This window comes from Thermobia domestica, chromosome 8, assembly GCF_964235325.1.
Source record: "Thermobia domestica chromosome 8, izTheDome1.hap1.1, whole genome shotgun sequence".
Classification (NCBI taxonomy): domain Eukaryota; kingdom Metazoa; phylum Arthropoda; class Insecta; order Zygentoma; family Lepismatidae; genus Thermobia; species Thermobia domestica.
The window spans coordinates 249,903,815-249,918,989 of NC_137461.1; the positions used below are offsets into that span (position 1 = coordinate 249,903,815).

At 35.6% G+C, this 15,175-nt stretch overlaps 1 protein-coding gene across 1 annotated transcript in view; it reads right to left on the bottom strand.

Moving 5' to 3' along the window:
• Nucleotides 1-1,673: 1,673 nt before the first annotated feature.
• The window catches only part of LOC145692542 (protein takeout-like), a 32,194-nt gene continuing 18,692 nt past the window's right edge, over nt 1,674-15,175 (bottom strand). The window contains exons 4-6 of the mRNA XM_081767851.1: nt 13,958-14,091; nt 8,577-8,732; nt 1,674-1,865 (exon numbers count right to left, since the gene is read on the bottom strand). Coding sequence (XP_081623977.1) covers nt 1,711-1,865; nt 8,577-8,732; nt 13,958-14,091 — 445 coding nt within the window. The 3' untranslated portion in view covers nt 1,674-1,710. The remainder of the gene's footprint in view (nt 1,866-8,576; nt 8,733-13,957; nt 14,092-15,175) is intronic.

A 15,175-nucleotide genomic window follows, 5' to 3' on the forward strand; every position in this document is an offset into this window, starting at 1 on the left:
ATGAAAATTTAGGTTTATATTAGGGGTTACCACAATAGTTATCGTTTTAAAGCTCATTTATAAAATAGTCTACTATTGAACACTATTAGTTCTCCATCAAATAGCTAAAATGACAAAGTATTGTTTTTCTTTTCTACTCTTAAGCGGCTACGCCCTCTCTAAAGTAGTGCATCTAAATCTGATGATGATGATGAGTATAGCCTTCGAAAAATTCGGAAGTCTGGATTCTGGCAATATTATGGAAGCTTAGAATTGGAGGTAAACTGCAATGTAAAAAGAATCTTAAAAGAAGTGCAAATTTAAAGTTTTCAAGATGACAATTGCCCTCCTACTACTCTTCTTCTTTCTAAATTAAAGAGAAGATAAAAGGGGGAAAATCCGATGCAGAATCGGAAGTTTCAAAAGAAAAGAAAAGCTCTTAGCGGTTAGGTGATCAGTGTTTTCAGTGCATTATTTGTAAATATTAAGGCAATCAAACTGGTTGCAGCATGAAATACTGGCGTTCACAATTTAAGACATAATTGAAATGTTGCATGACAAAGCAGAAAAGAAATTAGCTATTCGTATGATTATTACCGTCACCACACCAAAAGCGCACACGCAATGAGCACTAGACTAGCAGAGAGATCTAATGGTGTACGTCTTAACCTTAAAACAGAAAATGAACAGATTGACTGAGTGACTAGGATTGGTGAAAAGGTAGTTCCAAAAGACGCTTACTTGCTTTGTTTGCGTGTGTAGATTGACAATCTTGTAATACATGCCAGCTTCTCATATAATATGTACTAAATATAACATGTATTCTACGTATAACCATAAAATAACTGAATCGTTGAGTTCGAAAACCGGTCATCTCTACCGAAACTAATTTGAGAGGAGTGACAAACAAAACTAATTTAATCAATACGTATCTGACATATAGGGTTATTTTCATATTTGGAAACTGGAAATATGTCAATTCTACGGTGCGAAAATGAAAACAGCCCTATATGTCAAATACATATTGACTAATTAATTTTTGTTTGTTACTACTCTCAAATTAGCTTCGAAGGAGATGACCGGTTTTCGAACTCAACGATTCAATTGTAATCTACAACAGTAATATTTCATGAAAGATAATATAAATTACTTCTCAGTGCCACCTTACAAACTTTAATTACATTTCGATCTTGTCATTTAACATTTTGTTCTCAGGGGTGCCCACAAGGGGAGGCTATGACGCAAACTGCGTCATTGAAATATTTGGGGGGGTAAAAATCTATATAAATATGTTTGAAAGAGTGTAAAAATTAATCGAAAAGATTTTATTTTCATGGAAGAACACCTACGGATGGACAATTGAGGGGGGTGCGTCATGGACATGAGGGGGGTGGTCACCACTGTTGTTCTCACTACTTTATATTTGCGTGAATCCGAACTTCAATCATAACAAGTTCAACTAATTAAATTTCATGTCTTGTGTAATCTGTTCAGAGCATTTCTTGAATACACATAAGTTGAAAATGTTCAGAACAACCATTCCAAAGAGATGACAATCCATTAATTGTAGTACACTCATTTTACCAAAAAATATTGTTTATTTTTTTTAGTCTCTTTCTGTCTTGGAGATTTTTCGAGATTTTAGAAGTTGCACTTTAACAATACTTTATGTACATAATCCTGTATTGGTTGGTTTCTAATCAATGTCTTAAATTCACTGAGATGTTGGTCTCAACTCCTGGGAAACATTTCTGTGAATGGAACTTTCTTAAACACTCGCTGAGCAAGTCCTCCAACCAGTCCGCTCAAAGCATCATTGATTGAAGTTTGCAGTTCCTTGATGACGTCTGGGAAATTGGTGTTCAAGAAATTGTTCATGGTATCACCTGAAATATGAAGTAAAACATTTATGTAAAACAATGAATAGCCGCGAAACAGTTAAAATGTGGAAAGACAATTAAAACCAGCAATAAACTACAATCAGTTGTAGTTACTCAAGAACGCCTAAAATTAACGAACAATTTAGTAGTATCTTTGGAGAAAAGTTTAAATGAAATTAACGTTCTCACTTTTCAATCACGATGCCCAAAATTCTATCCTAATTCGGCAGTTGGTTATTCTTATTGAGATTTTATCATAATCTACATAGTTCCATTACTTCTACTACAAGTAGCTCAGATTATACAATATCAATTTCTTGGACAGTGCTCAGTCTTGGAATATTTTATCAACATAATTAACTTACATTAACAACACGTACTACTTCGATAGTTCTGCTCAGGCTTAAAATATTTTATTCACCACTAACTCCCCTAAGTCTTTGGCTCGCTGCAAGCTGTAGCTTAAAATCCTGGTTAATCTACATACACAAAAATGAAAGTGACTAAGTTTGTAACTTAATAACTCTTGAACAACCTGGCGGATCTGGGTTAAATTTTTAACATAGATGAGGTTCGGGCCTGGAATGGTTTTCATCATTTCACTTTGATGGTGCAAGTTAGGGGAAGGGAAGATACATAGAAATGACTGCAAATGACAGATATTAATGTCCAACATATAGCTCTCGGAGTCGCAGTGAAACTTTCGATGCCGTTTAAATCCGGCCCTGCAACTTGAGGAAGGGGCAGATATATATATATATATATATATATATATATATATATATATATATATATATATATATATATATATATATATATATATATATATATATATATATGATCGAAAATAACTAATATTAGTGTGGAATCCATCGTTTTTGGGGTAGCTGAGATAAACAGTGACAATTCCAATGTCGTTTAAATTCAAATTCGGTTCCGCAAGTTAGGAGAGAGAGAGAATCCCTAGCTTCTCACACGGTCAACTTTATGCGGCAATGTCTCAAGGTGAAAATCCCGAAAATTGATATGTTCTGGTTGAAGAATGGAAGACAAGAATGATCGTCTATCAGAGAGCGCTTTAGTAATAGTAAAAAGTGACTGACTAGCGGAACATATTACTAATTTTTCTTGTTTTGCGGATTTTATATAAGCAATTAGAATCGCAATTAATTTATTACAGTCGTTGACTTAATAATAAATAGCAAATCACGTTCATGTTCCGCGTCAAAACTATCTATTTTCAAATAAGAGCAGACAGTGAACGTAACGGAGCGACGTTGTTAACTATTAGGAATTAGCATTACTCATAGACTGAGATTTTCTTGAGAATCAAACTTTCTCTCTTGACATCAAAAAATAATGTGCACTTGCGAATTTTTCATAATTGTATTATATAAATTTTGTAATTATATTGTATAAATGTATTACATTTTTATTCCATTACTGTGTAAAATATGAATATAATTATTGATTTTAATAGGTCTAATAGAAAACTGTATTTTCTTATAGTTTTTTCAATACTCCATCTACAGTTAATTAAACTTCATAAATTATTAAGAAATTCAGAAGTCTATTTCTGTTTAATAATAATAATAATAATAATAATAATAATAATAATAATAATAATAATAATAATAATAATAATAATAATAATGGTTATATTACATGTTTGTATTACCAGTGCCAATGTGAACATTACAATAAGGAAATTACATTTTGGTGTGCCGCGAGGAGCAAAAGATTGCGGATCACTGCTCTATAGAATCCAATTCGCCAAGGAATGCAGTTACAAAACCCGCAGTTCAAATATGTGAATGAATATGTACGCACGAACTTAGTTTAATCTTGTGTTTTGCAAATAAACAAGAGTAAATTTCGATTGATACGACGTAATATGAAATTATAAACAAAATTAGCCATTCCCTTGATTTAAAGGGAGAAAACGTATAACGATGGATATTTGATGAAACTGTTGAAAATAAAAACCGAAGATATATCTCACAAGGTACATTCGCGAAGTGTCCCCTCGGTATTCATCTAAAATTGATTTAAATGCAAAGTTCTCTATGGCTCAATGTGTATTGTACTAATTTTAGCGACCCATATGGGTAATTTGCATATTTATGAGCCTTCTTATACCCGGAATTCAATCATGCACTACTATAACGCTCGGTCACAAAATTGCTTTTAGTTTCTTTAGATGTAACTGAACATGAATGTGGGCATACGCAAAACAAATTGGATCCAGTACTGCTTGTCTGACACGTGTTATCCGGCCGTTATCTTGGATCCACCATATTGAATTCAACTTTCGTTTTTTCAAATGGGAATAGGTGCATGTGATATCCCGAATTTTGTCAAGTGAAGCTTAAAATATAATCATGCCTGTTGTGCTGCACGGTAGACAAACATGGTCTCTCACTGAGGGAAGAACGTAGACCGAAGGTATTTGAGAACAAGTTCCCGAGACGAATATTCGGACCCAAGTGGAACAGGAATGGTGGAAACTTCATAATAAGAAACTGCATAATTTATACCGCTTACCAAACATTGTTAGGGTCATCAAGTCTAGGAGGCTCAGGTTGGAAGGTCATATAGCCAGAACGGAAGAAAATAGGAACGTTTTCAAAGTTTTGACTGGAAATCCAATCGGAAAATATCCATTAGGAAGATAGGCGCAGATAGGAGGACAATATTAAGATGGATCTCACAGAAATAGGGATACAAAGTAGTGGCTAAGGATAGAAGTCAGTGGAGAGCTTTTGTGAACGCGGCATTGAACCTCCGGGTTCCATAGACCATAGAGTTAATTAGTTAGTTAACTAGAGATATCACAGGGGATGAACAAGAAGCGAGTTGTATTCGATGGGTAAACGAAAGGTTTTAAGTTAATGAAAGCTTCGTCGGGATTTCATAGCTCCAGAAACAACTGGTGAAACAATAGCATCCATTATTGAAGATGTTTTATTATAACTTCAATATATGTATCAAGCCTACAAAGGCAATGCTACGATCAAGCTGACAGAAAGATTGATTAAAAAAAAAAAAAAAAAAAAAAGTTTTCAGACTGTCATTTTAGAAAAACAGCACTTGATTGTATTTGCACTGTAGTGAACACAGTGTTGATTTAATTATGAAGGATAACGCTAGTGCATCACGCATAGTCGAAAACTCAATGCAGTGAATTAATGAACTTGGCAGTATGTTAAGTCACATTCCGAAAGTAAAAGCTAAATCTTATAATATTTACAAAGAAATTGCATATGAATCTTTGACAAACATCTTCTGTACTCAACGCGATGACTGTATAGAAAATATGAAACTGAAGGAGCTATAAACAAATACAAATTGCAAGTAATACTACAAGCTCTGAAGAAGTTGGTTTAAGAAAAGTAGAGAAAGCTATTAAAGTGTATTCGAAAATGGAGCTACTTGTCTTGGCTACATTATGGCTCTCGAATTGCTGTCCTATCTGTTGTTGTTGTTGTTGTTGAATAAAAAAAAAACAAAGAGGGAATGCTACCCTCTCAGGATTTCTATTTTCTGTGAAATTGATCTCAAGTGGCTTTAGCGACTTGCATTCTGAAGAAACGTTTTATGCAGTATTTGCGAATTCAGAGAAGAAAAATGAAAAATTTCATTTTCCAGTTAGCCGAAAAGACGAGGACCTCAACCTCGGCCTGTTTGTGAATATGAAGATTTCTATGAGAGAACACTACGAAATAATTGACTCAGTTCTTGTGGGATAAAAAAAAAAAAAAAAAAAAAAATGGTCAGCCACTAATTAAGTAAGCTCTATTCGTGGCAAATGTGTTGCTAACGGGGGAGAACTGAGTTGACCTGCAGTTATATCCAGAAATCAATACATTATCTTTCGGTTTAGAGATAAAATAAAATTAAGTCTTTCAGTTAAACGTCCCACGATTATGTATTTTAAACTAAGGGAGAAGGATGATTGAGGTAATTGAATAACGATTAAAAGAATTAATGCAATGATACTGTGGGAGGAAACGGAAGTACCCGAGAAAACCTACGCACACGATGTTATTCCCCATAAACTTACTTGTTCGGATATCGAACCAGGAACCCCACACACTAGAGGTAAGCGCTCTACCACTGAGCCAATGTGCCTCCCTCCCCCTCCTAGATTTAGAGTTGAGCTTGTTCCTGGAGAATGTAAACGTTGTCAGCGTTAAGGACGTACTAATTGCTTTCCGTGAAATAAGCCTTGAAAAGAAAAGTGTAGTTTCAAGTGTGGGTATACTTCTTTGACAGCTGTTGATTTTATCAAATACTAGTTGTGAAGTAGAAAGAAGTTTGAATGCTCTTCACACTTAAAAATATGTTTACATTCTACCTATGATCCAGAAAAGACTAAATTATATGGCAATTTGTTATACTTATCGAGGCCAGTGGTTATAACGAAACAGTTGCTGCAATTTGTGTGTCAAAGAATGACAAAAAGATAATAATAATAATAATAAAAAGGTACACAGTTTGGTACTGGCCACTGAAATGAGATTCATACTTAGGCCGCGCCTCCATTGCATCCGAAGGCGATTGCGAATGCGATTGCGAATGCGAATGCGAATTTCCCAGCACGTGTAAATAAATTGGAGTGCCTCGACTAGTTCCGACCTGCGAATTGCGAAAACCGACTAAAAGATGCGAATGCGAACGATCCCAACATGCTGGGATTGTTCGTCCGAATTCGTGCGAATGGAGAGTTGTCTGCAGAGAAATTGAGCGCTACGTGAGAGAAGAAAGTTTGTTTTGCGTTCGTTGCGAGCTGCGGAGATAAAAATAAAAATAAAAATGGAAATAGATGTTGATGTTGATGTTGATGTTTTAATAAATTGTGTTTTTGATAAAGTTCCATTTTGGATCCAAGCTCATCCAGATTACCACAAATGACACGTCGTGAACAAATTATGGGCAGATGTAAGTAAAGAACTTGGAGTGGAAGATATGTATAATTTTCTTTGTTTTCTCTTTAAAATATGAAGATTTAATTAATACACCAACTGCAACTTTTTATTCAATTTATATTTCCTCTTTGTTTCTCAAATAATGATTTTACGAATACATGTAATTATTGACTAATATGTTTGAAATAGCAAAAACGGGTTTTTTACTCATGGAGAAAATTTTCTTAGAAAGTTGGTTGATTTTGCAATCTCTAATTTTATTTAGTTAATTTATTTTAAAGTGAAAATAGCGGTTAGCACAGAAGCATAATAATAACAGGAGCGACATTCACTCTATTTTGCACACAAAGGAAATTCATAGATATTATTATTATTATTATTATTATTATTATTATTATTATTATTATTATTATTATTATTATTATTATTATTATTATTATTATTATTATTGCTCTGAAAACTTTAAGATATTAATTTTCAAGCAAAAATATTTCACATTGAAGGTTTGAAAGAGATATTGCAACTTGATTCGCATTCACAAAACTTCGGATGTAGTAGAGACACATGAATTCGCAGTTCGCATTCGCATTCACGTTCGCAGTCGCATTCGGATGCAATGGAGGCGCGGCCTTAGAATTTTTACTGAACCCCCATTTGTCGTCTATGGTTACATTCGTGTTTCCTTCCATTCTTTGCTCAACTTATTCTCTCCCTCCTGGCTTTGATCGTAAAAGCCCGCTTTTACGTCATACAACGGCGAGTTCGAAGTGACTGCTATGTAAGATAAGTGAGATCGTGGATGTTCAGGTTAATGCAGTACGATTAATCATGTTCGAGGAGAATGATAACTTATTTAAAATGCTAAAAAAAAAAATAATAATAATAATAATAATAATAAAATAAAATAAAAAATAACAGATGCCTCAGTAACACTTTCCTTTTACTGACAATTTAACCGACTTTAACAAATTAGCAATTTGTGAGCGTTTTAAAAAGTCTGACTGCAAAAACTATGTCTGCGGTCGAGGTTAAAATTTCCAAACAGCTGATCGCTACCAATCCAATTCTCTACAGATCTTAATCACGTGCCATTTTACAACGAAAACAAAATGCCCGACTTCCGTTAAATGAGCCTTGACAAAGAAAGTTTTGTTTCAAATGCCGTTATGCATCTTAGATTGCTGCTGGTTTTAACGAATACAAACTAGGGATGGCCACATTTTCCGTAAAAACGGAAAACGGAAAATATATTTTCCGGAATCCGGAAAAAAATTTAAACGGAAGACGGAAAATTTTCCGGAAAAGCGGAAAATTTTCGGGAAATACAGAAGACAGAAAATTTTCCAGAAAACGGAAGGCGGAAATTTTTCCGGGAAACGGAAGACGGAAATCTTTCCGGAAAAGTGGAGAAAGGAAATATTTACGGAAAAGCGGAAAACGGAAAAATCTTTTTTTTTTTTTTTTTCGGGAATGGCCATCCCTAATACAAACCAGAGGTAAAAGTGAGGGGGCGGGAGAACGCCGTTACCCTACTTCTAAATATGTCTATGCCGTCCTCCCACTTCCTAAGAAAATTACAATGGGCAAAGGTGGACAAGGGGGACGGCGTGACATCGTGCGTTCCTCAACCATTTTAGATCCACTTTTACCCCGATACAAACTGAGAAGCAGAAAGAAGTTTCAGTGCTCTTCACTACTTGAAAACATACTTCATTTCTACTATGATCGAAATAAAAAAAAAAGCGTTTTTTTTTTTTTTTACAGGGAGTTAAATGTTATTTAATCTTACCTAATTGTTTGTTTCCATTAAAGAGATTATCGAGATAGATGTGGCCACCTCTGGGACTGATGTTAAATTCAAATTTATCAAGATCCAATTCCATGTAAATGTTGTTTTTTCTTCTGACTTCCTTTCCATAAATACGAATAATGATGTCAACATCCTCTGCAAAATAAGAAACATAAAATGATTTTAGTAGATTATGTAGAGAGATTAGCTAAATTCTTTGAAAAATAGGTTTCAGATTACAAAGATATATATATATATATATATATATATATATATATATATATATATATATATATATATATATATATATATATATAATAGGTTTAAAAATATATTTCATACAGATCTTTATGAACTGCACAAAACGTTTTGGTAAGCGATATGGCAAACAACTGACCAAGTACAGCTCACAGATGACGAGAAGAACCCTAGCAGAAGTAGTGTGACGTAGGTATGGACTCGCCCACTTTTCGCACGGGGGTTTCAAATGACACCACGGAATAGCACACAGATAACTACCCGCAGTAGAGTTTCCTCGAAGTGAAATTGTTAGCATTACCGTCTTCTGTTTTGGAACCCAGTGTTCATTTCCCGGTTGAAGTTCATTTGGTCACAAGATTACATTAAGCTGTATGCCCACGTTTCGTACTGCTTTGGTCCTCTTAGCTTTCAAAACACATGTTTTTTAAATAAATTGTTTACTAATATACTAGTAAAACATGAAACTCTTACGTTTGTGAAGAATTACCCCCTGGCAAAATCTGAAATGATGTTACTGACAAGTAAAAACCCATATGGTTGTTGCGCAAATCCGATGCAAACATGTGGCGCCTTATTGAGCATGAAAATCAATAAAGATCACCAAAATTTAAGTTGCTAAGGACTATAGGGAGCGGAGCTAGGGAATTAGAAAACTTTAAATATCGCCGAAATGAGAGAAAGGAAGTAATAACGGTGAAACTAAATACCTTGCAAAGAGTGAAAGTAAGCAAATCAAGATTAACCTACCAATCATAAAAATGACAATAAGGACTATGAAAGAAACAACGTTGCCATTTGTAACACAGTGTTCCCAACTCAGATGAAAGTTGAAATAGCAGAAATACTAGAATAAAATACAAATTTAAAAACTGGGAAAATGCATGATAACACAAAGAACAATAAGAAAGACCCATTATACATGCATGAAAAGGATGGACAACATTTGTGCGTGAATATCCACGCGAAGGAAGACAAATAGAGGAAAATAATACAAAAACAATACTCCCCCTTTGTAGTTTAGGTGCAGTCGACGTGAAGGTCGATTGATTGATTGATTTTTTTAGTTTAGCGTCCCTTTCAGCAGCGAGGCTATATGAGACGTGGACCTACTGATTAACGTGGAATCCGAACCACATGAGTGAAGGTCGATAACTAATGCGTAGCCAATACACAAATATTTCTCGCAGGGAGCACAGGGGATGAAAGGAAGCTAGTCACACGCATCCCTGCAGTACTTCTCTTTAAGAGCTGTTTCAAAACGATATCGGAAGATGTTGGGAATGTCCCGGGATGTTTACTGAAACAGCTAGATTTGAAGAATGCAAAGCGGATTAAGTTTTTCAATCATCTTGCGGAAAACTGGTAATGAACAAATGACTGAAGGCAGACAAAGGTTTCGCGTTGCCATATTTCAATGTTGGGTGATGAGATCAATGTATCAGCAATGAATTTAACAATGTTTTACAATGGACACAAGAAGAAAACATAATCAAATCGTATAAGGCCTGTATATTTTGCAAGAATCAGCATCTTATAGAACTTAAAACTGCCAGAAACTTTCGCTTTGTAGAGATCATTATTCTTGCTTCCTGCTCAGGAGTCAACCAAAAGCTAAACATGATCCTTACCTTACTAACTGGCCACAAGACTTCCTCCAGGAAGATTTGCAAAATCTATTTGGTAGATTTCGCTTATCTACTTGCAGTATGCTTTTGCATTATGGTGTTCAGCGGCCATGCTTGCTGGAAAGTAACCACTGGGCTCCGAAGCAAAACATACGTATGTCGAAACAATGTGTCATCCAATCTAATCACTAGCATAATCACTAGCGTCGTGGTGACGATTGAACCCGTGACACCAAAGATCGTCTTGCTGCTCTTAATAATGGAAAAAGATCTGCCAGAACGTAACATGATCAAATCTGCACTGATCTGCATTAATGATCAGTTAAACTCATTAACAACAACTCTCCCTCACACAGTTGCATTTAATTTCGTCTTCTTCAACGAAACATGTCTCCCGTGTAAAGGTTTCCTACGAGATATCGAACACGTTCGCTAACAACTTCACAATCACAGGTTGTCGTATTTTGTGCACATATTTCTCACATTTACATATCAGTCTCCAAAATACCGCTGCACTCTGCTTGCATTGATATTACCTTTCCTTCCTAATCGAATACTCACACAGAAACATCAGTATTCGCTCGCACTCAATCCTATCATCAAAACTATAAGCACTGGTTTCGTCTCGCGTCTTTACATTCCACGTTCTCTGCCCTTTTCTACATGAGCACTGTCCATCTGCTTCCGCTTCCTGTAGTCCACAGCATGACACATTATATCACATTTCTCTTTATTTGTAGCACACACGCCAACTGATTTTTGTTTACATTTCCGCGCCAGACACACGGATCCTTCCAGTCCTGTATAATATGCATAATTTAACATTTACCACAGAATCCCATTAATTCGGCTCCATGCACTATTTTTGTTTAAGACAGCTTACAGTTGCATACAGGTTATATTGAATTCTCTATCCTTCCTATTGGTAGTAGGTTAATGTTGGTTTGCTTATCTTCATTCTTTGTAAAATATTCAGTTTCACTGTCATTATTGCCTTTTACTCATTGTTGTGACATTAAAGGATTTCTCTTCCCCAGCCCTACTCCCTATGGACCATAACAGCTTAAATGTTGGTGATCTCAGTTTCCTTTCATGCTCAATCAGGTGCAGTATGTTCGCGTCGGATTTGCGCGACAACCATACGGATCATGTGTGAGTGGAAACTATTATTTATTGTAGACTTTCGCACATACTTTAATATATCTGCACTACTGTGAGTAGTTCCGTAACAATTAGTTCCAAAAGAACAAATCTTTCACTGAAATGAAGCGAGCGGATCTTCAGTGGTAAAAAAAAAAATGGGTCAACTCAGAGGAAGATTAATTGACTGAATCATATAGGCGGACTCAGAACGAATCAAATAATGAGTTGAGGTGAGTCAAATCCGGTAAACACTACTGGACTTCACATGACGTCAGAAATAAATAGAATCTTTCGTGCATGTATGGGTACGTGGCAACCTTTCCTTATTAGTTTCCATCTCACCTCCTTTAAAACACTTTTCACTACAATTTTTCTCTCACGAGAGGAGTAAGAATTATCGGGATGAAAAGAAGGAGATTAGAGAATATTGAAACAGAATGACTCCATTTCAGAGGTTAAGAGGGTAAAATCCTTTTTTGTAATGTAATAAAAGATCGATTTCACATCAATCGGCAAAAAAGGTCCATATAATTATTACGCTAGGATCACGCACACCTGACCTTAGTACCTTTTAATTCAGAAATGAGAACTCCATCAAACAGTGACGTCTAACTCAGCATCGAAGTTTTGATCCCTACTGTTTTTAATTGGGCGTGGTACATGTGCCTTAAGATTACGTGTATATCCCAGAAGATCTTATTCCGACCTCGTGTAGGTTTATCTAATTTCGAAAAACAAAACTGAGCCGTCCTTATTAGGTATAGATTAGTTCTATGAAACGGGCGATAGTTCAAATATTAAGAGGAAGCTATATACCTAGGTAAATAGGGAGAGTGCCTTGGCAATATAGCTGTAACTATGAGTTAGCCAACCTTGCACGCACCTTTGAAGTTATTGTCAACGAATATTATCTGCATTATTCAGTAATAATAATAATAATTCAGAAAAAATATTTACTTTATTTTCGTTTATAAATATATATTTTTGAAGGCGTCATAAAGTATTGGGTGCACCGGGCGTTTGCCTGGTTGCTTGGTGGGTCAGTCCATTCCTGGGAACTCATTCCGAGTAGTACTATTCAGCCAGTTCGCTAGAACCAGTTGTTAAAATATTTCGAGTTCGCAGACCGGTTTTGTCATGGCCACACATAAAAGCAATTTTACCCAGTTATACTCTGGAACAGTAAATTCTAGTTTAACTATCTTTGTTTCTAGAAGTTCTTACAGCTACAGGGTTAAACATATGAGCTCTCAGAACAAGTTATAAGCGATTATTTCTTAATCTCAAATGTTCAGATATAAAAAATGAGAACTGGGATCACATGAGTAGTGGTGAGAGTTATGTATATTTGAAACGCATACATACTATTATCAACAATTGTCGATCCATTGTTGGATTAAGGCTTTCCAATATTTTCTGACAACCATCTGTTTTGGATAATTCGTTTCCAAGATATTCACAGTGCTATCTAATTTCTAACGTGACTTCTACAGTAGCTTGATAAATTGTCGAAAATCTCTGTTGAATCAATGGTTTTGAAAAGAACCTTAGTTAATGAAGGCTTCGTCTTCTGAGAAACGAAGAAACACTAGCAGAACACAACAGCAGTGTTCCTACTTAGGCTATTGGTTGGCACAGTTCAGAATTCGCAGTTGCAATAATGAAGTTGAAAAATGCATAGACTCAACGTTGTTTAAAGTGCATGTTGATGAAGCAATAATTTGTCCAATAGCTGCGACCTCGGACTCCGAAACATTTTTTTTTTTAGTCCTTTCGTAAGAGCTATGTTGGCAGTTCAGAAGGTTGTAAATCCTCCACAAAGCGGTCAATTTAAAACATCAGCAGTGTTGGAAGTTGGGTGACTCGCCGTTTCTCACTGTTAGACCTAATGTCTGTGCTACTAAAGCAAACATCCATAAATAATGGTGCATTTGTATTGTAATGTCCTACGTATGTAATGTGTGTTCCTATTTATAAACAACAACCACGTGCACCTTACTATGGAGTGCTACAGTTGCAGGCGACGGAAACTACAACGATATCACCAGTCACATGACGACAAGGGAACAGCAGCGCTACCGCCTCACTTGGAACACCTATATAACCGAGAAGACTCCATGGACAACTATCAATTTCGACTGGTCAATCCTTCCTCTAGCTTGCTTTGGAGCTCAGGGATATCTCTAACCTATATTCCTGTGCACTGTAGTTACGCACATCACTCAAATTTACCCAAAACAGTGACTAATGCCCTTTTCAAAGCCTTCTTTGATCCTCTAAAAATCTTGAGCTATATACTTGAATAAAATCATTAATTTCTATGTCCTGCTTATCTTACTGGGATGTACTTACCGAAAGATATATTACATTTGCCATTGCCTGTGACTGGCAGAAGCAATATTCTTCCCTTCACGTCATAGTCACCAACGATACTCAAGTGCGGAGAAGTCAAATTTCCTTCAATGTAGTAGTTCGGAAGATCAGTTCTGAAAGAAAGAAAAAAAAAAACATAATGAAAAGCTTTCTCTTACGGAATATATTGACTATTCCATCGTTAAAGTAACCTAACAACACTTCGATATAAAGATTCTATGTGAAATACAGTTACAATCACTTCAATTAATGTAAAATTAATAGAAAATATTTAGTACATTTAGGACTTTAATTCAGAAATCGTCCAATACTCTTAAAGCGGCCAAGTTCTCTTTAAATCTTCCGCTGTAAAAATTTTACGTTGAAAAAAGGTATTTTCGATTTTCATGATACTGAGGATCTGTTGTTTTGCGATACCTCGATTTTGGAGAATGCATTTAAAACTGATTTTAGCAAAAATTATTGAAACTTAATGGTGGAGAGGGAACTCACGATATGCATTTTGTAGGCCGTGGAATAACACCATTTAGCAAAGTCTTGGCTTTTGAAAAACTCCCTTCCAATAATAGGCTATATCAAATTACTGTATGCACGTGTGTGTATACACATTTTTATTTTTAATAAGTTTAATATCCATTTACTCCATTGCACGTACTCGAACAAGTTCTTTGGTTGGTTGGGTTTAGGTCAATTTCCAACAATGAGACTGTATCAGTGAAGTAATAATAGAATTTTGGTAGGTATAGATCGACTATTTTTTTTAATATATAGCATATACTCACCCTATATATATATGCTCGTTCTATCGTAAATTTAACGTGAGTATCCGCTAGACTATGAAAATATTAGATGGGTATACGCCATATGCTCCTTTACATGCCTGCCGTAAGACATGGACCTACAGCTAAGCATAAGATCCGAAACCTCATTAGCTCCTACGGAATTGAACCAGTCTCATTCTCTTAAACTAACCGTGTAGCCAAAAGAGAGACGACCCGCTCGGGAGAGTAATACTCCCGGAAGTACGTTTTTCCGCGCGCCACTCTAGCCAGCTGTTTTACGCGCTATCCTAGCCAGTTGTTTTAAGTTGGTCACAAAATTTATATCATGGAGTACAAGGGAAACATAACGAGCCCTATATCATGGAGTACAAGGGACCTGCGGGGCTTCTAACCCGTCCCTACTACTACTACTACT